The 22,146-nt window shown below is 58.3% G+C and overlaps 13 protein-coding genes across 14 annotated transcripts; 7 read left to right on the forward strand and 6 right to left on the reverse strand.

Moving 5' to 3' along the window:
* Nucleotides 1-3,280: 3,280 nt before the first annotated feature.
* On the forward strand, nt 3,281-3,655 carry SDRG_16353 (hypothetical protein; the record flags this gene model as incomplete). The annotated part of the gene is made up of 2 exons (XM_008622558.1): nt 3,281-3,490; nt 3,578-3,655. The coding sequence occupies 2 exons, from the start codon at nt 3,281-3,283 to the stop codon at nt 3,653-3,655; spliced, it is 288 nt and encodes a 95-aa protein (XP_008620780.1).
* Nucleotides 3,656-4,287: 632 nt separating this feature from the next.
* SDRG_16354 (hypothetical protein) lies at nt 4,288-7,614 on the reverse strand. The gene is made up of 8 exons (XM_008622559.1): nt 7,536-7,614; nt 5,438-7,489; nt 5,286-5,394; nt 5,160-5,228; nt 5,069-5,118; nt 4,786-5,017; nt 4,353-4,736; nt 4,288-4,310 (listed from the first exon to the last, which is right to left on the reverse strand). The coding sequence occupies exons 1-7, from the start codon at nt 7,603-7,605 to the stop codon at nt 4,433-4,435; spliced, it is 2,886 nt and encodes a 961-aa protein (XP_008620781.1). The 5' UTR covers nt 7,606-7,614; the 3' UTR covers nt 4,288-4,310; nt 4,353-4,432.
* Nucleotides 7,615-7,616: 2 nt separating this feature from the next.
* SDRG_16355 (hypothetical protein) lies at nt 7,617-8,112 on the forward strand (the record flags this gene model as incomplete). Its single annotated transcript, XM_008622560.1, has 2 exons — nt 7,617-7,626; nt 7,746-8,112. 2 exons carry the CDS (start codon nt 7,617-7,619, stop codon nt 8,030-8,032), a joined length of 297 nt encoding a protein of 98 aa, XP_008620782.1. The 3' UTR covers nt 8,033-8,112.
* A 1,610-nt stretch (nt 8,113-9,722) lies between these two features.
* Nucleotides 9,723-10,585, reverse strand: SDRG_16356 (hypothetical protein; the record flags this gene model as incomplete). The annotated part of the gene is made up of 6 exons (XM_008622561.1): nt 10,506-10,585; nt 10,233-10,452; nt 10,063-10,188; nt 9,947-10,012; nt 9,828-9,905; nt 9,723-9,785 (listed from the first exon to the last, which is right to left on the reverse strand). The coding sequence occupies exons 1-6, from the start codon at nt 10,550-10,552 to the stop codon at nt 9,723-9,725; spliced, it is 600 nt and encodes a 199-aa protein (XP_008620783.1). The 5' UTR covers nt 10,553-10,585.
* Nucleotides 10,586-11,087: 502 nt separating this feature from the next.
* Nucleotides 11,088-11,717, forward strand: SDRG_16357 (hypothetical protein; the record flags this gene model as incomplete). The annotated part of the gene is made up of 1 exon (XM_008622562.1): nt 11,088-11,717. The coding sequence occupies one exon, from the start codon at nt 11,088-11,090 to the stop codon at nt 11,715-11,717; it is 630 nt and encodes a 209-aa protein (XP_008620784.1).
* A 7-nt stretch (nt 11,718-11,724) lies between these two features.
* On the reverse strand, nt 11,725-14,795 carry SDRG_16358 (hypothetical protein). The gene is made up of 6 exons (XM_008622563.1): nt 14,107-14,795; nt 12,701-14,053; nt 12,449-12,652; nt 12,302-12,406; nt 12,057-12,257; nt 11,725-12,013 (listed from the first exon to the last, which is right to left on the reverse strand). The coding sequence occupies exons 1-6, from the start codon at nt 14,788-14,790 to the stop codon at nt 11,786-11,788; spliced, it is 2,775 nt and encodes a 924-aa protein (XP_008620785.1). The 5' UTR covers nt 14,791-14,795; the 3' UTR covers nt 11,725-11,785.
* Nucleotides 14,796-14,922: 127 nt separating this feature from the next.
* On the forward strand, nt 14,923-15,234 carry SDRG_16359 (hypothetical protein). Its single transcript, XM_008622564.1, has one exon. It carries the CDS (start codon nt 14,998-15,000, stop codon nt 15,199-15,201), a length of 204 nt encoding a protein of 67 aa, XP_008620786.1. The 5' UTR covers nt 14,923-14,997; the 3' UTR covers nt 15,202-15,234.
* A 132-nt stretch (nt 15,235-15,366) lies between these two features.
* On the forward strand, nt 15,367-16,106 carry SDRG_16360 (50S ribosomal protein LP2). Its single transcript, XM_008622565.1, has 2 exons — nt 15,367-15,621; nt 15,689-16,106. The coding sequence occupies exon 2, from the start codon at nt 15,689-15,691 to the stop codon at nt 16,028-16,030; it is 342 nt and encodes a 113-aa protein (XP_008620787.1). The 5' UTR covers nt 15,367-15,621; the 3' UTR covers nt 16,031-16,106.
* A 323-nt stretch (nt 16,107-16,429) lies between these two features.
* Nucleotides 16,430-17,533, forward strand: SDRG_16361 (hypothetical protein). Its single transcript, XM_008622566.1, has one exon. It carries the CDS (start codon nt 16,476-16,478, stop codon nt 17,478-17,480), a length of 1,005 nt encoding a protein of 334 aa, XP_008620788.1. The 5' UTR covers nt 16,430-16,475; the 3' UTR covers nt 17,481-17,533.
* On the reverse strand, nt 17,450-19,095 carry SDRG_16362 (the record flags this gene model as incomplete). Of its 2 annotated transcripts, none has more annotated exons than XM_008622568.1 (5): nt 18,632-19,095; nt 18,416-18,582; nt 18,254-18,370; nt 17,781-18,208; nt 17,450-17,737 (listed from the first exon to the last, which is right to left on the reverse strand). In XM_008622568.1, exons 1-5 carry the CDS (start codon nt 19,084-19,086, stop codon nt 17,507-17,509), a joined length of 1,398 nt encoding a protein of 465 aa, XP_008620790.1. In that variant the 5' UTR covers nt 19,087-19,095. The 2 variants fall into 2 exon arrangements, with proteins under 2 accessions (XP_008620790.1, XP_008620789.1); XM_008622567.1 differs by having other exon boundaries at nt 17,507-17,737; nt 18,416-18,585; nt 18,632-19,086.
* Nucleotides 19,096-19,571: 476 nt separating this feature from the next.
* Nucleotides 19,572-20,023, forward strand: SDRG_16363 (small nuclear ribonucleoprotein). The gene has a single exon (XM_008622569.1). It carries the CDS (start codon nt 19,613-19,615, stop codon nt 19,886-19,888), a length of 276 nt encoding a protein of 91 aa, XP_008620791.1. The 5' UTR covers nt 19,572-19,612; the 3' UTR covers nt 19,889-20,023.
* On the reverse strand, nt 19,959-20,578 carry SDRG_16364 (thioredoxin-like protein 4A). The gene is made up of 2 exons (XM_008622570.1): nt 20,359-20,578; nt 19,959-20,308 (listed from the first exon to the last, which is right to left on the reverse strand). The coding sequence occupies exons 1-2, from the start codon at nt 20,536-20,538 to the stop codon at nt 20,060-20,062; spliced, it is 429 nt and encodes a 142-aa protein (XP_008620792.1). The 5' UTR covers nt 20,539-20,578; the 3' UTR covers nt 19,959-20,059.
* A 52-nt stretch (nt 20,579-20,630) lies between these two features.
* SDRG_16365 (methylase MraW) lies at nt 20,631-22,053 on the reverse strand (the record flags this gene model as incomplete). The annotated part of the gene is made up of 9 exons (XM_008622571.1): nt 20,631-20,825; nt 20,867-20,970; nt 21,012-21,060; nt 21,107-21,148; nt 21,191-21,388; nt 21,430-21,568; nt 21,612-21,660; nt 21,709-21,808; nt 21,856-22,053. The coding sequence occupies 9 exons, from the start codon at nt 22,051-22,053 to the stop codon at nt 20,718-20,720; spliced, it is 987 nt and encodes a 328-aa protein (XP_008620793.1). The 3' UTR covers nt 20,631-20,717.
* Between the last annotated feature and the right edge of the window lie 93 nt (nt 22,054-22,146).

Genomic DNA, 22,146 nt, shown 5'->3' on the forward strand with positions numbered 1-22,146 from the left:
AGATGCCAGGACATCAATTGTCCGCAACGACGGCCTTGCTGCTACTCACCGGAACGAGCGCCAAGGCTCAAAGCATCATGTAGTGGCTCGCGTTGAATATCTAGCTGATTTATGTTGGAATAAAACAGCAATTGTTGGCGAGTTTCAAAACAAATACTTGCAGGCCTTTGATAGCCACGTGCGTCGACATACAACCTCTCTCGAGCTAGAGAAAGCGTCCCTGAAAATATCGCAGGGATTTGAGAAGGTTGAAAAGTTTCGATTTGGGATCGACAAACCTCACGGCCGCCGTGGCGGTGCATGGCCAAAATGTAGAAAATGTTGGAGAATGCTGGGATTATTTTCAACGGCCCACTACAAGTCGCTAGTGATGGAGAGAGATGGAACGTGCTGATTTGCGGCATTGTTGGGCACTGGGTGATTTTTCAACGAATTGATTTGAATAAAATGGCATTTTCGATACCACGCTCTATGCGCGGAGCCAGAACGCTGGGATCATTTCAGTGGCCAAGGACAAGTCTGCCGTCGCCACCAAACGCGAGAAGCGTCGCAATAGCACACTGCGCGCCCAAGGTGCGATGCGGCGTGAAGCTTGGTCTGTACGCGTCCGTGAGACCCGGCGCCGCGTGAAATGGTCGTCGACGTGGTCGCGCACAATCTCATCATCTTTGGGCGCCTTCGATGCGGCGACGCGAGGTCGACACGAACCAGGCCTTGAGGCGCGTCCACGAGCTCGCAAAGGCGTCCTTGCGCGCGCCGTGCACGACGAGCAGGTGGTGCGAGCACGGGAAGGCGCGGAAAAAGCGCAAAAAGCTCGACCTCGTGTGTCATGGGCAAACACGGAACCTAGTCAATCTGTGAGACCCAAGTAGCGCTAAAGACGTGTGGTACCTTGTGCCAAACGCGAACCAGTGCAGCGCGGACGCCTTGAAGAACGAGGTCCGGTGTAGTATGACATGGACCATGGGCGCGCGGTCACTGTGTGTGACCTCCGAGAGAAGATGCAATGACTGGCAGCTCGAGCGCATATCGCATCTGAAGCGCCGCCGAGCGCGAGGTTCGCTGCGGGCGAGAGGTCGCTGCGGGCCAGCGGTCTCAATGCTCGCTGCCATAGCCGCAGGACGTCACGCGTGAGGCGTTCGAGATGAGTGCCGCTTGCCTCTTGTAATGAGAGATGATGAACGCGCTCCGAACGCGACGCCGCGCGCCCAGCGCCCAATGCTGCGGCGGCGTTTCTTGTCTCGTCGTGGCGCCCGTTTTGAAATCATGTTTTGAAATGTATTGCCCTTGCTATTGGTGTCCGGCTATTTATCCGGATGCCTTGAAACGACGCCACGAGCGCGACACGGTCGAGGCCATCGTCCGCACTCCTCGCACAAACGCTCGAGGTTGTCGCTGTCAGCGTTTGTTTCGGCGCGTCGACTATATACCTCACAGCACGTAGACGCCCAACATCAAAGCAAGGGCATTTCTACCGCTACGGCGCCGATGGCTGCGACCAGCGCTGCATCGACGCCAGCAACCACGGCCCAATACGAATGCGACAGCTCCGCGAACCTCTTGTGTGCATGTGCGCACCTACGCCTAGGTACTAATGCAGCGCCCGATGGCTGCGGCGCTGCTCAACACGATACTGATACCACCAATCGAGCTTGGTGATCATCGATCCTCGACGCCGCAGACCCAAGCTCGCTTGCTGCATGAAGACGCTGCGATCTTTGCGTACGTGGCAAGCCAACGTCCTGTACTGCAGGGATGCGTGGCGAAAGAAGGACCTCGGCCACACGAGTTCCACCGTCCACAGTCGACAGGACGCCCGCTTGCGACCGCGCTGCCGTGCGACGCGGTGCCGTGCGGCCGAGGCCCTGCAGCGCAAATTGCGGAATAAGCAGCACTTCCTTCTCTTGTAAAAGCACTGCGTTTCGCCTTTGTCGTGCTCGCTTTTACACTTGTTTTTACACGACTGAGCATTTGCGCCAAGATGGGACATTCTCCGAGTGCCACGTCATAGGAATCGATTGTTTTTTTTGCGATTTCTGACATACGAGGACCCATGAATCCCATCACACGCGTTGTGACAATACCGTAGATCACCGCGAGTGCGGAAGCCCGAGCATTGTGAGCTATAAACCTCTCGTTCCAGTCGCTCCACAGGATGCGATGGCGCTGGACGTAGTAACTCCGTGAATGTGGCTAGGAATCGCAATCTTGATCCACTGGAAGGGGAGTTCGTCGCCACAAGTGCAAAAGGCGAAGCATACAGCGAGTCAATGCAGTCATTAGCATTTTAACGTTTTAAGAGCGCTTTGATTCTGTGGTCGAGCAATGCGCGCGTTGCACGACGGCAACGGTAACCTAGCGTGGTGTGCTCTACTCTCCAAAGCGTCTTCTATCACTGTGCCAACTATGGGCGATTCCATTTCAAACGTGATGTTGCCGGCAAGCGACGTCAGCGTCCTGGCGTGATGCTGCTAAGATGGCACTACGATCATAGTTTGGAGTGCGTTGTGCCTCTCAGATGGCACTACGATCTTAGTTTGGCGCGCATCTTGGATCGCGTCTCACCCACGTTTTACACATATAAAAATTGACTGCACCAGATCAAGAGATCATGAGGCGACGCCACTGCTCCAGCGCCTTGATATCGTGGCGCTTCCCGTGTCAAAAAGCAAAACTCGGTTCTTAGCGTCGGCGCGACGTACTTTTCCGGCCAGTTAATGTCGTCGCGGCCCCCACTGCCGCCAAGGCAGTCGTATTGAATATGTGTATGTGAAAATGTGTTGCGTTCTTACGTGGTGTGTGAATGGTGTTCCTCGCGTCTCTCAACGAATGCCACGTCAGATGCCAATAAGAAACCCTTTTTTCGTCCAACCGCACCCTTTTCTGACACGACCGGTGACAAAAAACTCAAAACAGCTGCGGATCCTCAAGCACAAGAAATGGCAGTGTGGACACGCTCGGTCATGGAGAGTCCGGCGCCAGGAGTGGCCGCACGGAGAGGCCGAGCGCGCCGCCTTCAGCGAGAAGCGCGACCTCGATAGCTGCTCAAGAAGACCATGCCGACGCCGCCGGCCATCATCGACCTCTTAACGCCCGACGTGGTCGTGCCGCCAGTCGCCAGCAACAAGAAGTATCCAGACGAAGGCATCGCCCTAAGAAGGCATCGCCCATGGCGGCGCGCTGAGCCTGGCCCACCGCCATGTAGGCCGACACAAGCCGCCCTCGTATCGCCAGCAGAGCCGTGTCGACGTCGGCGCCACGTACAGCATTCGCCGATCCCATGGCCGCGATCGTGGGCCGGCCCAAGACGTTTATGGCCGTCGCCGACGACACGCGGGAAGCCGACGCACTCGACTTTGCCAGCGACACGGTCGGCACGACGCGCATGGAGCTCACGAAGAAGAAGAAGACCAAGTCATTGTCGACCTCCTCCAGTCGCCTAGAGCAGCTTCGACGCGAGCGCACAGAACGCGAGGCCGCCAGCAGCGCCGTCTCGAGACGCTTCTCCGCCGTGAATCAACTCCATGTAAATACTAGTATATAGATATACGAAATCAACCAACACTATTGTCTTTAGGGTCGTCCAATTGCGCACGCCACGGCGTTAAATGATGCCAAAGACTTGGCGCAGAATGCTTGGGCAGTGGCGTTGTGATGACCCAGCGCATCGTCGTCGGCTGCAGAACGAGTGACGTTGCCAAGAGGTCGGAAAAGGTCACATGCAGTCGCGTGCTGATATTGAGCACGGCGTGACACTATCGCTGGCAAGGCCATCGTGTGGAAGGGCCGCGTCCCACAGCTGCGCGTAGAACGTGTCTCGGTTAGCAACTCGAGGTGTCAATGGTGTCGATAGCGCGCAAGATCAAAGGCGGAATGCGCTGGACACGGTGCGCCGAGACGTTGCGGATGCTGCCCGCGGACGTGCCGCTGGAGGTTGCGCTTGCGTTCGCAAACTACTTGAGGAGGTCCGAGAGAATCACAATCACGTGCGGCTCGAAAAGGAGGCCGAGGCGGTGTCAGAGACACTTCATGCCACCTTGGCGGACTTGCAAGTGGACATCTTCATTACTTCCTAGAGGCACGGAAGATCCAGAGGCAGCTTGGTCGCGGCGATACAAAGGCCCTTGTCGACGGCCGACATACCAAACACAGCGCCACTCACAGACCCCAAAGGTATTGTCTATAAAAAAGTCGGCCTCGACCGCAAGCATGAGCGCTGGACGGCCTTGGCCGAGGTAGATGTGACCTTCCAACTGTGTGCGCGGACGCAGCGGTGCATGTCACCGAGGCCAATCGAGAGACAAAGCGCCCTGTCACCATGTATAGGCAGCAATATCAACGCAAAGACTTACATCGCAGTTGGACCGACTTCCATCAGTAGCGGAAACAACAAGTCCTTAATGCAATAGGTTTCATAGGCAGTTCTCACAAATCAAACGTAATATATGTTGCGAGCCGACATCAAGTCCACGATGCGCTTGAATGCCTCGGTCGTGATGCCAACTTCGATGCGCTCGCCGGTCGACAAAGCAGAGCTCATGGCCAATAGCGCCGCTCCGGACAAGCTCAAAACATGAATGTCGCTCGGTGCGTCGCCGTTCTTTTTCTTGCACGTCTCAAACGCGCTGGCAAATCGTTGCACGGCCTCACCTTGGTCAAAAAAGTCTTCGCCAATATCGACGGGCGACGGCTCCGTCACGCCGTCGCGCGTCCCACATGGCAGACGAAGCGCGCGACTAACAAAGTCAGTATCGGCGTTTGAGCCTTGTACAAATCGGGTGGTACTGTGTTTCGCGTTCCGAACGCTTGCTGTGGACCGCCGGCTTTTGAGTTTTTGGAACGGCGACCTCGGGCACAGCACCCGCCTCCGCGGGAGAGGAGGCGGAGCAAGTGCTATCGGCGACCGAGGCAACGCGTGCGGCGTCACCAACTTCTGACAAGCTGTTGACCGCGACAGCTCTTTCTCGGGCTCCTTCCTCGTCGTCGTCATGCGAAGCCTTGTTCTTGTCGTAGTCAACTGGCGCTCCTCCAATCAGAAAAAACAAACATCGAGTACCGCATCACTTGCCTCGGTTCGATTTCTTGGAAGACTTTTTGCTCGTGCTTGGGGCCGGATTGCTAGGGTAACGGTTAGCAAAAGTTAGTCAACAGTCATGTACTTGACAGCAGCAGTGTTGACTGAAGGACGGCAGCCGCACACGAACTCACGGACCGATTCCACTTGCGGACTAGCGTCGGATTGAGTTTACTACATCACATCGCCGCGACGTGAAGACACGACGTACAAGAGGTCATTGACTGGGGTTTCGTCTGGTGACACCGTCGAGAGTTGCTGGGTGTACTCCTGAGACTTCTCGACTTCTGCATCGAGCACACGGGCGCCGCCATACGTTTCTGCGCAGAATACAGAGCCCAAGATCTGGGAACGTCTCAATACCTTTGGCGACAGACTGGCCTGAGCTCCCTTCCGTCTTCCTTGCGATACTTTTCTTGTTGGCCATAGTCTTCGCACGGCGGTGTACATAGTCCTTGAGCTGCGCATGGATGCTCGTCTGGCCTTCGCGCGCGGACTCGAGAACTCGATCTTGGAACTTGAAGTACTCTTCGTCGTACGCGGCCCACGGGGTCTTGCTGAAAAAGATGCCCTTGACGTCGTCGACAGTGAGGTCGTCGCGCCATATCGATGCCAGGCCCATGCCAGGACGGAACGTCTCCTTGTGGAGGACGCAGCATTGCGCGAGAGCACATAGGATGCTGTTGGTCAACTGAGCGTCTTCCGAGACCACGCTGCCTGCTTGCCAGGCATGTCGTTGCACGACGGGCGCCATGTCAAGCGCCAGAAGCTCCTCGTACGACCGCACAAGACCCTCGGCGACACGCCGCATCACGTACATACTTGTTGTGGAACGGAACGAGTTCACGTCCTTGCACAACGAGTACAAGAACCCGTTGACGTTGAGAGCGTAGAGCATCGCGGTGGTACGTCGCATGCATTGCATCTTGGGATCGGACCCACGCGCCGCCTTCTCGACAGCTGCTTCCATTTTCTTGATGTCCTCGCGGTTCTCGTCGGTCAGGTTGGTGTAGTCCTGTCGATGCCAAGAGCCGGCGCGCGAGAACTCCGCGCCCAACGCATCCGAGATGGCGGTGTCCATCGCCGAGCACGTGTAAAAGACCGAGTTGGTTGAGAGGGTAATCGCGACGTTCTTGGCCCTGGCCATCTTTTTGACATCTTCTTCTGTCGCGTCTTGCGCAACACGCACGGTGATCGGCATGTCCTCAAGTCGCCCTTGGTAGTTGCGCGACGCCAGCAGCGGCGCGAGCTCAGCGTCGTCCATGGCACGTAGCGCGGCAACGCGATGGTTACCGTCGATGAGATAGAACGTACCATCCACTTCGAGGACTTCCGGTGAGAACGAGTTGTCCAGGCCGACGTCGCCGAAATGTGTACGGAAGTCCGCAACGTCTCCATAGTTGATGTAGCGCGCCCGCGTCGGGAGCCCGGGGTCCCGCGTACCGTTGACATCTGGCAAATGCTCCAGGGCTCCGAACTTGACCTCCTTGACCTCAAACGTCGATTTCGTCCAAATCTCCGACGAGCCCTGGGACGGCGGGGTCCACACTCGGGTGTGGAAGGCGAGAACTTGGCGTATATACGCAAAAAGCACGTCCAGAACGTGCCGAGCTGTCGCCATTCGCCGCTGCATGAGCGACGGGTAGTAAGCGGCGTCGCGGACAACACGCAGCGCCGTGGACAACGCGGCACGGCCTTGCACGAGCAACAAGTCTTCAACTTTGCGCTTGAGGTTCATGATGCGGTCGTACTCGTTGACGAGAGCAAGCATGCCGGCCCGTCGCGGAGCCACAGGACCGGGCAAGCACCGCGCGATCTTGTACTGCTCGATGCTGTCCAAAAGACTTTTCAAACGGCGCAGAGCACGGCACATTACGGCGTGCCTGTTCTCAAACTTGGCGATGCAAGTCTTGGTCGTCTTGACGCGTGCCACAAATTGCATCCACAACTGCATGTTGCGGGCCGTCGATGACACCGCAAAGGCACGCGTGGCATCATCAACTGCACGCAAGTCCTTCGCAACCTCGCTAAACGTCTTGAGAGCGCCGACAGCGACTTCGAAGGATTCGGTGGCTTGTTGAGACAATGGGCAATTTCGATGCATCTCGAGAAGCTGTTGCCAGTACGCAAAAACGGCCGAGCCATCGCTTAGCAGAGCCTCCCTCTCGGAAATACCCTCAGCCAATTCAGCGACCTGGTCTAGGTCCAAACGTGCACGAGGGGGCAGGTCCGTCGAGCGCGTCGTCGAGCTCGTCGTCTGGACGCTACAAGATGTCGATAGAGCTGCGTGTTGCATCAAGGGCGGAGTAGTTGAGAACGGAAGAGGCCCACGACTTGCCACGTGAAGTTGATTCCACGTGGGCGTCGACGGCGATGTTGGCGTCTCCAGCGCTTGGCGTTTACGTGGAGGAGAGTCTACAAGAGAGGGAAGCTTCACTTGGATGCCGCAAATGTACGCTACCTTCGTCGTTCTTGCGCTTGGCAGGAACATGGCTTGAGGGCGCGACGTCGTCAACCATGCTGTTCATCATCAAGCAGAAAAATGCAAACTCGTGGCTGTTATATGTTTGCTACTTCCGGTTAGCAGAACCGGCTCTGGAGCATCGCGAAGAGCCAGTTCGGGAGAAATTAGTTTTGCTCCGGAGCCAATTCAGAAGGAAATGATCCCTAGACCACAACGACACGCTTCGTAAAGACGTTCCGGGTATTGTCTTTTACCTCAAGACGTTCAACGGCACAACTGCGCTCCCGGAGAATATCTTTGCCCACAACGGCGTCATCGTCTCGACCTTTCTCGCCGTCTACGTCTCGATCAATACCGGCAAGACGCTGTTTGCGCCCGTCGAGGCCGACCCGTCGATCCGCTTCCCGTACTACGCCGGCGACTACCGAAAGATGGTCTACACCAACACGACGTTCTTCAACAGCAAGCGCGCGCTCTATGGCTACGAGATGTAGTGTGCGTCGAATGTGATTGTAAATCAAATGTAAAATATGTACCAATGTCCATCCAAGACCAGACACAAACCTCCGTCGACAGGCTGTAAACTGTTGTTGCATGCCATGCATGTACGCGAGCCCTATCGAGAAGTGCGACGAATAGGACTGCGTCGATGCGCTTGATGCGGCAGTCAAAGCTGAGAAGAGCGCCTTGGTCATCGATGGCCGCCTCCCACTCCTCTCTTCTCAACGTTCAACATGAGCACGATGGCGAGAACTCGGTACTGTCGACCGGCCGCACGCACGCGTGGTCGACGACGCCGGGTCTGCGAATGCGCATCTGTTCCATGGCTGGTACAGCTCACAGCTCACAGCGCGCTAAGCGCTTAGCTCGCTTGCTCGTGTGCTACCCTCAGTGCCCAAAATACCCCTTGCCCTTCCCAAAAACAGCTCCGGAGGTGTTTTTGGAAAAACACGTTTTGGGCCCCGATTTTGACAGACAGACAGACAAACAAAACGCGCGCGACCGCCAGAAGCATAAAAAACACGTTTTGGAGGCGAAACCGAGGAGCACCAAACGGGTTTTAACAGCAGCAGAAGCTCCACCACCGCCATTCGCATCGCGCGGCTCGACTACAGTAGATTAGCCATAAACTATTAGAGGAGCAGTACGTAGAGCACATACCTGTAGCATTGTGCGAATCACCAAGGCTTGCTGTCTGCGCACTCGCTGCTCCGGGACAGTTTTGATGTCGAAGTCGGCGGTACTTGAGGTACGACTGTCGCAGCCACCGTACAAGAACGCGTCTGGATCGATGGGCGCCTTCATGTCGAGTGCGGGGTCCGGCATTGTATACTTGAACGAGGGCCACAACTGACGATCAAGAGGCGTCGTTGCACTGGGTTTCAATTTGTCAAGCGCCGGCAAAGTGGCTACGCGCCGCTGCAATTCGCTCTCCAGAAGCGTGGACTCGACGGCTTCCTCGCTGTCATCCCTATGTGAGAAATTTGGCCGCAAGGGTCGTGATATGACAAATGACATTCAGAGCATATAATGTGGGGTAGTGCCGTCCACGACTGCCACCAGAGGCCCGACGCGAGTCGCGATGGGGACGCAGAAGCGTACACCACATGCTCGTCGGTACGAGCACGCAGCCCACGTACAGCGTGCTGGAAGACGCTGTGTTGCAGCGCGCTTCTTATGCATCGCCCGCGACTCGTTGCCGTTCGTTCGATTGGTCGCGCCTACCTGGCGGTCCCTCATCGCGCACAGCAACGATTCTGTGCCACTTGTCCGATTCCTCAAATTGCAGATCTCCAGGCCGCGGGATTTGTGGGCGTCGACGCCAAGTTCGTCACGAAGCGGGCGATAATGAGGACGCAAGCGACGATTACCACAACCCGTTGCCGCCTTGGGCGCCGATTCTGCAGGCGTGACTTCACCTCGCGGCCCTTTGCCGACTCTCGTAGCACCTCCCACGCAGAAGGTGTTGGTGTTTCGTGTGGACTGAGCATACTGGTACATCTTGAATGAAATCCATTTCTTTGTTCCCAGACCATGCTTCTAAACTCGAATCAGAATTCTCTGGGCGACTGAAGAAGAGGCGACGTGTAACTCACCGCTGGTTTTGGGACGCCTCTTGCATCCATAGAACGGGGTTGGGAGCAATGTTAAGCAAGTACTGGCACATGACTACCACGGCGACGACTAGGCTGGGCCGTCGCGCGATGCCGCCGGTACGGCATCGGTGGCGAGCGGTGTCAATAGTGTCTAAGCAGCTGTATGACAAAAGAGGGCAAAGAATTGCATTACCTGACGCGCTTCAAGGAGGAGACCAAATCCGGTCTTGAGATTCTGCGTCTCGAGCGCCGCGAGCAAGCTCCGAAAGTTCTGGGCCCCTCAGTTGGTGTTTGAAGTGTGAATTGAGGTACCTCCTCCATGGTCGACTTGCGCTGGTACTCGTTGAGCTTCATTTGGTGCAGATCAGTCTTTTGTTTCTAGCACAATAGAGTGTCGTCCTTCCCTCCAATTGTCGTTGAGGAAGGACCTGCAGCATTTCATCGAGTGTTTTTTGGAGCTCTTCCTGTTGCTCAATCAAAGAAGCATGCAGTTGCGTGAGCCGCTCGTTCTCTTGCATGTCAATCTCCAGCTGCTCCATCGTCGAGGTCAGCGCCTAGAGACGAAAATGAATCGCAATCTCAAAAACATATCAAAAACCTCGACTTTGCCCTTGCTTTCGTCGTGCTGCGCATGGGCTTTGTCGCTAAAGAGCTTGTTCATTTCATCGTATTTGGTTTTGGCGACGCGCTGGTCCTCTTCAAGGGCTTCGATGCGCTGGCTGAGGCACTCGCTCTCGTACTTGAGGCTATTGTTGAACGCGTGCTTTTCTTGGAGTTGCCGCTCGAGCGCCTCGAGGTGCTGCTCGAGGAGCTTGACACTACGCCAGTGCCATCATCGTCAATCAATGTACGGTGGAAGATGATGGCCAACTCGTTCTGGGCTTCCACGGAGGTCGCGAGCACCCGCCTGTCCTCCATCTTTGCTGTCCTTTTTGAAGTCACTAGGAGTTTCACGCGCCAAATCAATAACGTTACCCAAACTCCAGCTTGTTGACAAGGTGCCCAGGTTCAGCCCAAGCTCTGCAACATTGCGACTGGCCAGGTGTGCCAAATGCGCAATAGACGCTCTGTGATCACCTCGACAACGACGAGGCGCTTTGTCGAAAAAAAAAAAAAAAAATTGTCACCGTTTGCGGGTAGCAAGGCGAGACTTCTGTCAGCGCGAGATCGCCACCGACAACCAGCTGACGGAGCCGAACGTCGGTAATTGTTGCTTGTGCTTTGTCGCCTTTCGGAATTTCACGAAAAGGGTTTGAAAAACTGTTTGTTTCGGTCCATCCCGCGAGTAAAGTTGTGGAAACGAGCTCAACGAGTCGGTCAATTCGCATTTCTTTCGAAAATTTCAAAATCAGCATATTTGGCGCGGAGAATGCAGGTACCGACACTCTTCTTCCGGATAATCCAGGTATATCCGGATACATCCGACGCACACGGCCACTTTGCATTTTGCACGATGTTTGACTTTCTAAAGCGGCCGACGCTCGAGGACGAGCTCTTCAAGATGAAGTTCACGGCCAAGTCGCTCCTCCGCAACGCTAAGAAGTGCGATAAGAACCAGACGGCGCAGAAGACGAAGCTCAAGAAGGCCATCGAGCAGGGCAACATGGAGGGCGCCAAGATCTACGCGCAGAACGCGATCCGCGAGAAGAACCAGGCGCTGAGCTACCTCCAGCTCAGCTCCCGGATCGACGCGGTCGCGGCGCGCGTCCAGACCGCCATCTCGATGGGGAAGCTCAAGCAGAACATGTCGGGCGTCGTCAAGGGCATGGACGTGGTCATGGACTCGATGAACGTCGAGAAGATCTCCAAGACGATGGACCAGTTTGAAAAGCAGTTTGAGGACCTCGACGTGCGCTCCGCCTACATGGAGGGCGCCATGAACAGCACCACGGCCGGCGCGACGCCCACCGACCAGGTCGACGACCTCATCCAGATGGTCGCGGACGAGAACGGCCTCGTGATCGCCGGCCAGCTCGACAACGCCGGCGCGGTCGGCCTCGAGACGCACGTGCAGCCGGCGGCCGCTCCCACGTCAACGGCCAACGATCTCTCGGCGCGCCTCGCGGCCCTCCGCAAGGTCTAAACCACAATACACGGTCATATATATCTAACGGGAGATCGTGTTGTCGCTAGATACACTAATACTACGACTTAAAACATGAGCAGCGGCTCGTCGTTGAGCGCGCCGCCGCCGTCGGCCGCCTTCTTGGAGCTCTTCTTGGAGCTCTTCTTGGGCTTGTCTTCCTTGGGCTCCTTCCCGGTCTTCTTGCTCTTCTTGGGCTTCTTGACCTCTTCCTCGATAGCAACCTCAACCTCCTTGGCCTTCTTCGACTTCTTCGGCTTCTTCGGCTCCGCGTCCTTGGCCTTCTTCTTCTTCTTCTAACGCGAATGTCAACCCCAAGATCCGTCGAGTGGATCCAACCTTCTTGCCGTCGTCGTCGTTCATGCTCGGTGCGCGGTCAAGGACCTGGCGGTGCTGCCAGTGCGAGTCCGGAATGCGCTCGTCGTCCCGCAGCGGCATGGTGAGGTCGACCTCGGCCAAGTCGACGTCCTTGGACGACCGCCGCTTGCCGTGGCGGCCACGCCGACCGCTCTCGTCTTCGCTCGAGTCGCCTCCGTCCGGCTACACAACCATAGGTATTCTCCTCAGACGCGTCGTGTGCGTACCATGACGTCGTCGAGGACGATCGCACGCTGCTTCTTGGGCGCCTTGGGCTTCTTCTTGCCCTTGGATTTCTTGTTGTCGAGCGCCGAGAGGATGTTGCCAAACATCTAGTCGGAACGTCATCGGATGTACTAACTAAATGCGAATACGTCGTCCGTGGGCGCAGCGCTGTGGGTCGGCTTGATGTAGAACGGGTCTTGGCGCAGTCGCTCCTGCTCCATCGCGTACTGCTTCTCGAGCGCCGCCTTGGCGTCGTCGCCGTCCGTCTCCTCGTCGCTCGACGAGGTGGCGCCGAGGTTGACGTACCCCGTGTCCGCCTCCTTGGCATGCGCCGAGTGCACGAACGACACCTCCTACACAGAGCGTGTCACGCCTTCACCTTGCTATCTGCAACAACGTACGTCGTCGGTCGTGCTGCCGTCGGCGTCACCGGCCGCAAGGAACGCGGCTTCGTCCTTGGCGAAGGGCGTGTCGAGGTCGAGCCCCGGCGGCAGCGGCACCTTGCGCTGGGCCTTGGCGCCCACTGGTGCGAGCGGCTCGTTGAAGAAGCCGTTGAGGACGCTGAGACGGCCGTCGGACGTCGATATCATGGCGCCGCCAAAGACGCGGTTGGCGCGGTCCTCGGGCGAGAGTGCGTCGAGGCCGAGGCCGAGGCCCAAGACCACGTGCTCGAGCGTGCATGCGCGCTCCTGGACTTCAATGTGCTCGCTCTGGACAAAGGCGGGGAGGCGTTCGAGGATCATCTTGGCCACGAGCTCGACGGTCGCGTCGTCGGCCTTCTCGGCGGCCGCCATGAGCAGCTTGAGGAGGTTGTGCATGTACACGGCCTGGACGTTGGCGGGCAGCGACGTCGTCGACGGCTGCAGCATGACATCGACGACGTCGACCATCTTTTCGAGGCGCGCCTCTTCGCCGTCGCTGTCGTCGTCGCTCTCTTCGTCGCTCTCGTCGCTCTCGTCGTTCTCAATGAACTCCAAAATGTACTCGCCGACGATCCAGCCAGCCGCGTAGAGCACCTGCGCGGTCGTGGCCGCGCCAGCGTCCTGGAGCGCCGCCTTGTCGAGCACAAGCGCCATCATGTACTTGACGAGGACGCTGCGGATGCCCTTGACGCGCACGGCGATGTCCATGAGCTGGCGCGTGATCTCGGCGCCGTGCACGGACGAGGCCTCCTTGCCCGGGAGCTTGCTCAGCTGGCAGAGGATCCGGATGTACCACTCGAAATCCTGCACGTTGTGGTACTTGTTGAGCGAGCACACGTGCAGGATCTTGACGATGAGCTCCTGTCGGTACACGCCGTCCGACACCATCGTGTGGCGCATGAGCTCCTGGATGATGGCCGGCGCGTTCTCGGGCGAGACCATGCCCGCGAGGAGCTCGAGCGACCGGAGGCGGATCGTCGTGTCTTCGACGCTGAGGCACTCGAGGATGAGCTGCTGGTGCTCGCTGATGACGTGCGGGTGGCTCTGCATGAGGTTGCTCAGGCCTACGAGGCCAAGGTACCGCAGGTTCTGGTCCGGGTCTTCAATGTAGCGGCGCAGATGGTCGTTGCAGAGCTTGACGATCGCCGGCACGTTGCGGGGCTGGGACCCGTCGCTCTTCTGCGTGTACAGGAGCGCGGTCGTGACCGTCGAGATGCACTCGTACAGGAGCGACTTGGCCGGCGTGTTTTGGATGATGGTCGCGAGCGGGTCCAAGAGCTTGCGCGCGAGGCGGGGCTCCTCAGGCACGAGTGACGACATGAGCTTGACGACCTACAGACGTGCAACATGAGCATGATGGATACGGTGTCCAAGACGAGGGGTACCTTGATGAGCATCCAGTTGTTGGACGACGTCGTGAGGAGGCGAAAGAACTGCGGCGCGAGACCGACGTAGTTCTTGGGCTTCTTGTTGGCGAGCTCGCAAATGACGTTGACGGAGCAGCTCACGACGCCCACGTCGGGCTCTTCCATGCGCTCCTTGAGCCGGTCAAAGCTAAGGCGCAGGCCCTGCGGGTAGCGGAGGAAGAGCTTGTAGAGGATGAGCGTCGCCTTCTTGCGCACGTACGGCTTGTGGCTGTTCATGAGCGCGAGGATATCGCCGAGGAGGTCGCGCGCGAGGTCGGTCGTGCAAATGTTGGCCATCGCGTTGAGCGCGAGGCCGACCTCAAACTCGTTCACAGAGCCAAACTCCTTCTTGAAGAGGTTCGTGCAGAGCAAGACGACGTCCGTGGCCTGCGTGAAGGACTGGCCCGCGGCGAGGTACCCGATGCGCTTGTGGGCGAAGCGCTCGTAGCTCATGACCTCGACCACGTGGAAGGCCGCCCAGCCCATGTCGTAGCCCTGCATGTTGAGGTAGGTGAGCTTGCGGATGGCCTGGGCCTTGATGAAGGGGTCGTTGGCCTTGAGCTCGTTCTTGATCTCCTGCATGCACTGCGAGATGTACACGGAGACATCGCCCTTGCACGACCGGATCCCCTTGACGAGGTCCGCCAGCGTCTTCTCAAACATCGGCGATCGAAAAATACGATTAAAAAATACGAAGATTTCGCCGCGTTATCCGGACGCTTCCGCCGGCCAGACCGCAGTTCAACCGAGGTATACAAAGTTCAAGAGAGGACTCGTATCCGGATCGCATGCGCTGAGGTGGCATACGTGGCAGCGCACGGAGCGAGGATCGTTTCAGCGCCATCGCCAGTTTTAGATCACACGAGTCGAATGCTCGCCACCAACTGGACACCGACGACGACGACGACGGGCCGGAAGCGCACGAGTCAATTCGTCATGGCGGCGCCGGCCAAGAAGACCCGACTGGAGGCGGCGCCGCAGGTCAGCACCGACACTCGGCCGCCCGCGCTTCCGTCGGTGGTCGCGCACCCTGCGCCAATGACCCACGACTGGTACGCCTTTCCGTATGGCTAATCTAGCTATACGATCTTATCGTCCCTTCCTCGACTCGCGTGTTCTGCAATCTTGATGCTCGTGGCGCGCGCGAGTGAAGGTGCGTCGTCGGTACCACGTTGGGAGCGTCGCGATAGCATCGACCTTTACGGCGTCGCAGCACTTGTACCGGGCGCGGCCATTCGACATGGCAGCGTGCACAGGCAGCCATCTTCCATGCGAGATCGCAGGTCGGATGCCTAGGATCCGGCCGACTACGGCGGTGGCGTGCGATTATCCCAAATCGGCGACAATGTGATTGGCTAAAAAGGCGAGGTTTTGGCGAATGAGCGTGCATCTCTTGTTGATTGGCCAGAGCGATTTGGAGCGGATAGTTGGTGGAGGCTGCGACGCTCAGAAGACGTTGTCCGGGCTAATAACTTTTGAATCTCCTTAAACAAGGTACGCCCATGAGCCCATGCGCCCATGCGCCCATGCTGCCATGATGCTCATGCTGCTGCTGCTGTAGATGCGTCACGTTGCTGCTTTCCTTTTGGCTGTCCTCGGTGGTAACACCACGCCGTCCGTCGCTGACGTCTCGGCCATCATCACGGCCGTCGGCGGTGAAGTCGACACGGAGCGCCTTGAGACCTTGATCAAGGAGCTCGAGGGCAAGGACATCTACGAAGTCATTGCCGAAGGCCAGAAGAAGCTCGCGACCGTCTCGGTCGGTGCCTCGTCGGGCGCTGCCCCGGCCGCTGGTGCCGCCGCTGGCGCCGCCGCCCCCAAGGAGGAGGCCAAGAAGGAAGAGGAAGAGGAAGCCGACCTTGGCGGTGGCATGGACATGTTCGGCGGTGGCTCGGACTATTAAGCGTCTCGCCATCGTGGCTCGATCCCCGTAATAGTAACACGAACGCCGTCTCGCCGCAGTGCTGTGACGACATCCTGACTTTCATTCTCGGCCTTTTCTGTCTCGTCGGCGACTCGTGCAGAGGCAGAATAAGCGAGAGCGACTCTCGCCTCCTTGCACGCAGGGCGCCACCAGCGCTGCTGTCAAATGGCCTTGATGAGTATACCGCAGCGACCACACTACCTGCATGCAAGACAAGCGCCGGCTTGGCGTCTGATGCGAGGGCCTGATGGGCAACCGCCGCAATCGCTGCGATCAGGCCGTGCGATCAGCTCCGATCACAAAGCAGCTGCCGGATTGTGGTCGTCGATGCAGCCGCGCGAGAGGGTGGGTCCCTCAAAACGCGCCTGTCTAACTAGACCCCACTCCAAAACGAGGTCGACTCACTTTGCTTTTCGCCACCAGCATGGGCCTCTGTGGTAGCAAGCTCGACGACGAGACGCCGGCGCGTCAGACCAAGCAGCGCCGCGAGACGTTTGCGATGGGCCTCATCACGGACCTCGACACGGCCAGCAAGGAGGTCAAGGTTGACGGCACGCTCGACTGGCGGGCCCTCTTCCAGCGCGCGCTCCTCGTGCGCGACGCCGACGGCCGCTACAGCGTCGAGTGGCACGACGCCGTGACGATCACGACGGACATCAACGAAGAGGGCCGCGGCTTCGAGCTCAGCGAGCTCGCGTGGTTCCAAGGCCGGCTCCTCACGTTCGACGACCGCACGGGCATGGTCTTTGAGCTGACCAACTTTGAGTTTCACGCGACCGGTCCGCTGCAGGCGACGCCGCTTATGGCCATCAAGGCGGGCGACGGAAGTGTCGAGAAGGGCGCCAAGAACGAGTGGGCGACGGTCAAAGGCGACGTGCTGTACGTCGGCAGCCACGGCGTCAACTGGGCGCCCGGTGGCGTCATCGAAAACGACTACCACCGCTGGGTCGCGCAGCTGTCGTCGCTCGACGCTCCTCGCATCGACCATGTCAACTGGTCGGCCCGCTTCGATGCGGTGCAGACTGCGCTCGGTGCGTCGGGCTACGTCATCCACGAAGCCGTCGAGTGGAGCGAGCAGCTGCAAAAGTGGGTCCTGCTGCCGCGGCGCGTCTCGGACGAAGCGTTCAGCGACGAGGTCGACGCAGTTAAGGGCAGTAACAAGCTCGTGCTCGCCTCCGAGGACTTTGACGACATCGAAGTGCGCAATGTCGGCGCCGTCGTGCCCGAGCGCGGGTACGCGAGCTTCAAGTTCGTGCCGGGCACGAACGACCGCGTGATCGCGGCGCTCAAGAGCGTTGAGGACAACGTGGCGGGGATGCAAACCACGTTTCTCTCGGTGCTTGATGTTGCGACGGGCAGCGTGCTCTTGCCCGACACCGAAGTCCCGGGCGGCTATAAGTTTGAAGGCCTCGTCTTCCTGCAGCCTTAATCTTATAATTCTATACACTGTGGTTTCTACTGCAGCTTTTTACCAATGCCAAACACCTTGAAGCCAATGGCTCGCAGCAGCGCGTGGTCGAGCAGGTTGCGGCCGTCAAAGACAAACGCAGGCTTGAGCATGTTGTGGTAGATCGACTCGAACGGCAGCTGCGTAAACTCGGTCCACTCGGTCAAGACCGCAATCGCGTGCGCCTGCGCCGTAGCCTCAAACGGCGTCGACACGATCTGGATGCTTGCAATGTCGCTCTAGCCCGAAATGTATCAATGTGTCAAGATAATAGAGAGATACCTCGGCCATGCCTTGGTAGCGCAGCTCGTGGAGCATGTCGTCGCGCTCGACCTTGGGGTCGTAGACAAAGAGCTGCGCGCGCTCGGCGACGAGCGCCTTGATGACGGCGGCGGCGGCCGTCTCGCGCGTGTCGCCCGTGTCCTTCTTGTAGGCAAACCCGAGGATCGCAATCTTCTTGTTCGAGACCGAGTGGAAGAGCTGCGACACGATGAGCTTGGAGAACCGGTTCTTCTGAAATTCGTTCATGTCGACGACGCTGCGCCAGTAGGCCGCGACCTCGGGGAGGTGGCAGCTCTCGGCCAAGTACACGAGGTTCAAAATGTCCTTTTGAAAGCACGAGCCGCCAAAGCCCACTGACACTTGGAGAAACCTGTCGCCAATGCGCGGGTCCGTCCCGACGGCCCGTGCGACCTCCGTCACGTCGGCGCCTGCGATATCAGATTGAACCAGTCGAAATCGAGCGCTGCTACTACCGGTGGCTTCGCAGAGCGCCGAGATCGAATTCATGCTCGAGATGCGCTGCGCCAAGAACGCGTTCGCAACGAGCTTCGAGAGCTCCGACGACCACACGTTGGTTGTCAGGATCTTGTCTGTGCAAAATCTCAGCACTGTAGCGAAGCGCAAGAAGAACGTACCGCGGGCCACCCAGTGCTCGTAGATGCTGACGAGCGTCGCGACCGCTTGTTGCCCTGACGGCGTACTCTCGCCGCCAATGAGAATGCGCGAGGGTGCCATGAGGTCGCGGATCGCCGTGCCTTCCGAGAGAAACTCGGGGTTCGAGAGCACTTCAAACTGGACCGAGCTACTACGATCGAGTGCATGAGCCTCCTGCAGCGTAAACGAGGGCCCACGAGCTGTTGGCGTCAAAGACAGCGTTGAGCACCTCGGCCGTGTGCACAGGCACTGTCGACTTTTCGACCACGATCTTGTCGGTCGTCGCGCTCTGGGCGATCATGCGCGCGCAGGCCTCGACGTGCTTGGTGTCGGCGGCCGCGCCCGCGCCAAAGCCCGAAGCCTTTGTCGGCGTGTTGACACACACAAAGATGAGGTCGGCCTCCTTGATGTGGCGGTCAATGTCGGTCGAGAAGAAGAGGTTCTTGCCGCGGCTGCCCGTGACGGCCTCGAGAAGCCCGGGCTCGTAGATGGGCAGGTCGTCGGTCGAGTTCCAGCGCGCGATCTGCTTGGCGCTGACGTCGACGACGACGACGCGGATGGTCGGGCAAAACTTGGCGATGACGGCCATCGTCGGGCCGCCGACGTACCCTGCGCCCATGCAGCAGACGCGCAGCGTGTAGTCGCCGTCCATGGCTCCGAAATTGCAACTGTCGCAGAATTTCATTGGCAGCTTTTCGTTGGCTTTTGACCAATCATGTGGTGGCACCCGGGATCACCGCCCCATTTGCAGCGTCGAGGACGGCGCATGCGCCTCGTTCATTCGCATAGCGGCTTCAATGTACTGCACAGGAGCGCATTGTAGATCTGATAATTCGTAGGCGGTTTGCAGGGCTATTTTGTACCGGAGCCTTAGCGGTACTAAGATATAAGTACTGTACTGCTTTGCGTAGCTACTTTCACTTCAACTTGGCGGAAGCCATTTGACAAACCCTCCATCAAAGCGTCGATCACAATAACGTATAATGCAGACTATAAGCTGATAAGATCTTGTGCGGTGCAGTCGGTGCCACTTGGAGCGCCATTTTTCGAAACACAAAATATCGAACCACCAATCAAATGCAGGCTTGTCGGCCGCAACGATTGGTTAAAATGTTGGTTTTTGCACCAATGGGCATCGCGCGTTGGAAGGGAGACCACATACGAAGCGGACGGACAAGATGGCATCGAAGCGCGACCCAATTCTGGACTTGGCCAAGTTCATCGACCAGAGCGTGCGCATCAAGTTCGCCGGCGGCCGCGAAGTCACGGGCGTCCTCAAGGGCTACGACCAGCTCGTGAACCTCGTGCTCGACGAGGCCGTCGAGTACTTCGAGACGCCCGGCGAGACGCGCAACCTCGGGCTCCTCGTCTGCCGAGGGACGTCGGTCATGCTCATCTCGCCCGTCGATGGCACGCAAGAGCTCTACTCGAACCCGTTCCTGCCCGAAGAGTAATTGTGCATGCGAACGACGCCCACGAATCCACGCCCGCCCTACATGTGCGCTGCCCAGAAAAACCACAGCCTAAATAGAACACGACGTGTATTGAGCTTGAGCTACACCTGGGCGACGATGATGGCTTAGCGTGGATAGCAACGGCGTGGCTACGGGGACGAGGCCGAGGGTCTAGTAGCGGTACTTGGTCGAGTAGTCCTTGGGCGAGATGACGAGACCGCGGCCCTTGCGCGCGCCGCGGTAGACAGTCTCGATGATGTCGATCATTTCGCCCTTGTTGTTGAAGGCCCAGTTGATCTTGTTGTTGTTGCCCGTGCCGAGATCGATCATGATGTGCTTGTTGCGGTAAAAGAACATGACGGTGCACGGGTCGTAGAGCTCGTACATCGTGTTAAAGTCGGGCACCTCCGTGATGTCCACCTAATGCCACGCATCATGAGCCCACATGCGAGCGATGGATGGTGACGTACGACGTAGATGATGGCAAAGTTCTTGACGTCCTCGGCAATGCCGGCAAGCACTTGGTCCATCTGCATACACACAGGATCATGGTCATGCCCAAATCGCATGACGACGACGCGGTCACCTTCGGTCATGATGGCCTGATCGACGGCCCAGCCCGAACAGAGGTGAGGAAGCATGTACGACATGGTGGCCGAGAGGAGGAGGACGAGGCAACGGACGGAGCGGGTTTGAAAATGCGAGCGCCGGATACGCAACCGAAAAAAGCTAAAATCACCCAACTGTCCTTTCCAGAATTTCCGGTCGCTGCGGCCTCGGGATGCCACGTCGTGGCTCAGTTCTTCGTATTCAGCGCTATAAGCTGCAACTAGGCAACACGGCGGATCGCACGCAACTTGGCACTGCGACTGCGGGCGTTGGCTTCGATCTCGGCGTCGGTCGCCTGCACCGCTCTCTTTTGTACGACCTCAAACCGCTACGTCATTACGTTGGGTCTATCCTCTTGGCAGCACGTACCTTGTGGGGCCAGCGCTCCTCCATGTCGTCGTCGTCCATCGCGACGGCGTCCCGGAAGTAGCGCTTGATCCACCGATCTTCGAGCGAGTGAAAGGCGATGGCAGCTATTGCGCTGTCTCGCAAGATGCATACCGTTCGAGCCTACCTAGCTGGCCGCGCGGCGCGAGGCAGTCCATCATGGCGGGAATTCCTTTCTGGTCGCCAAAGTTTTATGCCTGTCCTTGGTGCAAGGGGACGTACCTCGACGTGATCGAGCTCTTGGTTGACAGCAATGCGCAGCGCCTAAGCAAGCTTAGCGTGAACCTCTGTTGATCATGTATGTACTTGGAAGAGGCGCGTCGCAGGGTGGACAAATTGCTTCTTGGCCTTGGCCTTGCCAGACTTGGGCTTCCACTTGTCTGCAATGGCCTCGATGCAGCGCTTCAAGCCCTCCGTGCGCTGAAACGGCTCGGTCTCGCGCCGCCGGATGATCGCCTTGGCGTACTCTTTGGCCAGCGGGTCTTCCCCGTACGTTTTAAACATCTAGTGGCGCCTTGACCCAAGTGGCTCCCCGTGCGACGTACTTTGGTGAGCTCGACTTCGGAAAGGGTGTTGACGAGAACGGACGCGGGCGCAAGGTCAGTGTTGGACTGGTCGAAGCGCATGTCCAGCGGACCGTCGTGGTAGATGCTAAAGCCTCTGTCGCCCGAGTCCAGGTGGTGACTACATAGCTGCGTGAGCGCTGGAGCCTATATTACCTCCGCACCTGTTGACACCGAGATCAACGAGCACGCCATCCACTTCAGCCGGCAAACCTAGACAACTATTAGGAGCACCGACGCGTCATGACGAGCGTCATGTACCGGCAGAGTGCAGGTGCGAAGCAATGTCCAAGTACGAGCCTTGGGCAAAGCGCACGCGGGCGCCAAACGAAGCGAGGCGCTCTTGTGCCATGTGCAGAATCTACGCGCCAGCGTGTCTTGCGCCTGTCAGGAGTCGGCAAAGTCGACCTGCGGGTCCCGGTCGATGCAGAGCAGTTGCGCCTGCGGGTGGGCTTCAAGCAAGAGCCGCGAGTGGCCGCCGAGGCCGGCGGTTCCGTCGACAAAGACAGCAGGCGACGTCCGAGCGTGCGCCGGCACCCAGAAGGCGAGCGTCTCCGCCGGCAGCACGGGCACGTGGTGGAAGGATCGCCGGGCGACTGCCAGCATCTTTTGTGGGATTGGTTTGGACCAATCAGTACGACCGTTTGCTATGGCTAGGCACACGCAACATTTCGCACCACCTCGCCGCCCGCCGGTGGT

This window comes from Saprolegnia diclina (genome assembly GCF_000281045.1).
Source record: "Saprolegnia diclina VS20 unplaced genomic scaffold supercont1.125, whole genome shotgun sequence".
In the NCBI taxonomy this organism is placed as follows: Eukaryota; Oomycota; class Saprolegniomycetes; order Saprolegniales; family Saprolegniaceae; genus Saprolegnia; species Saprolegnia diclina.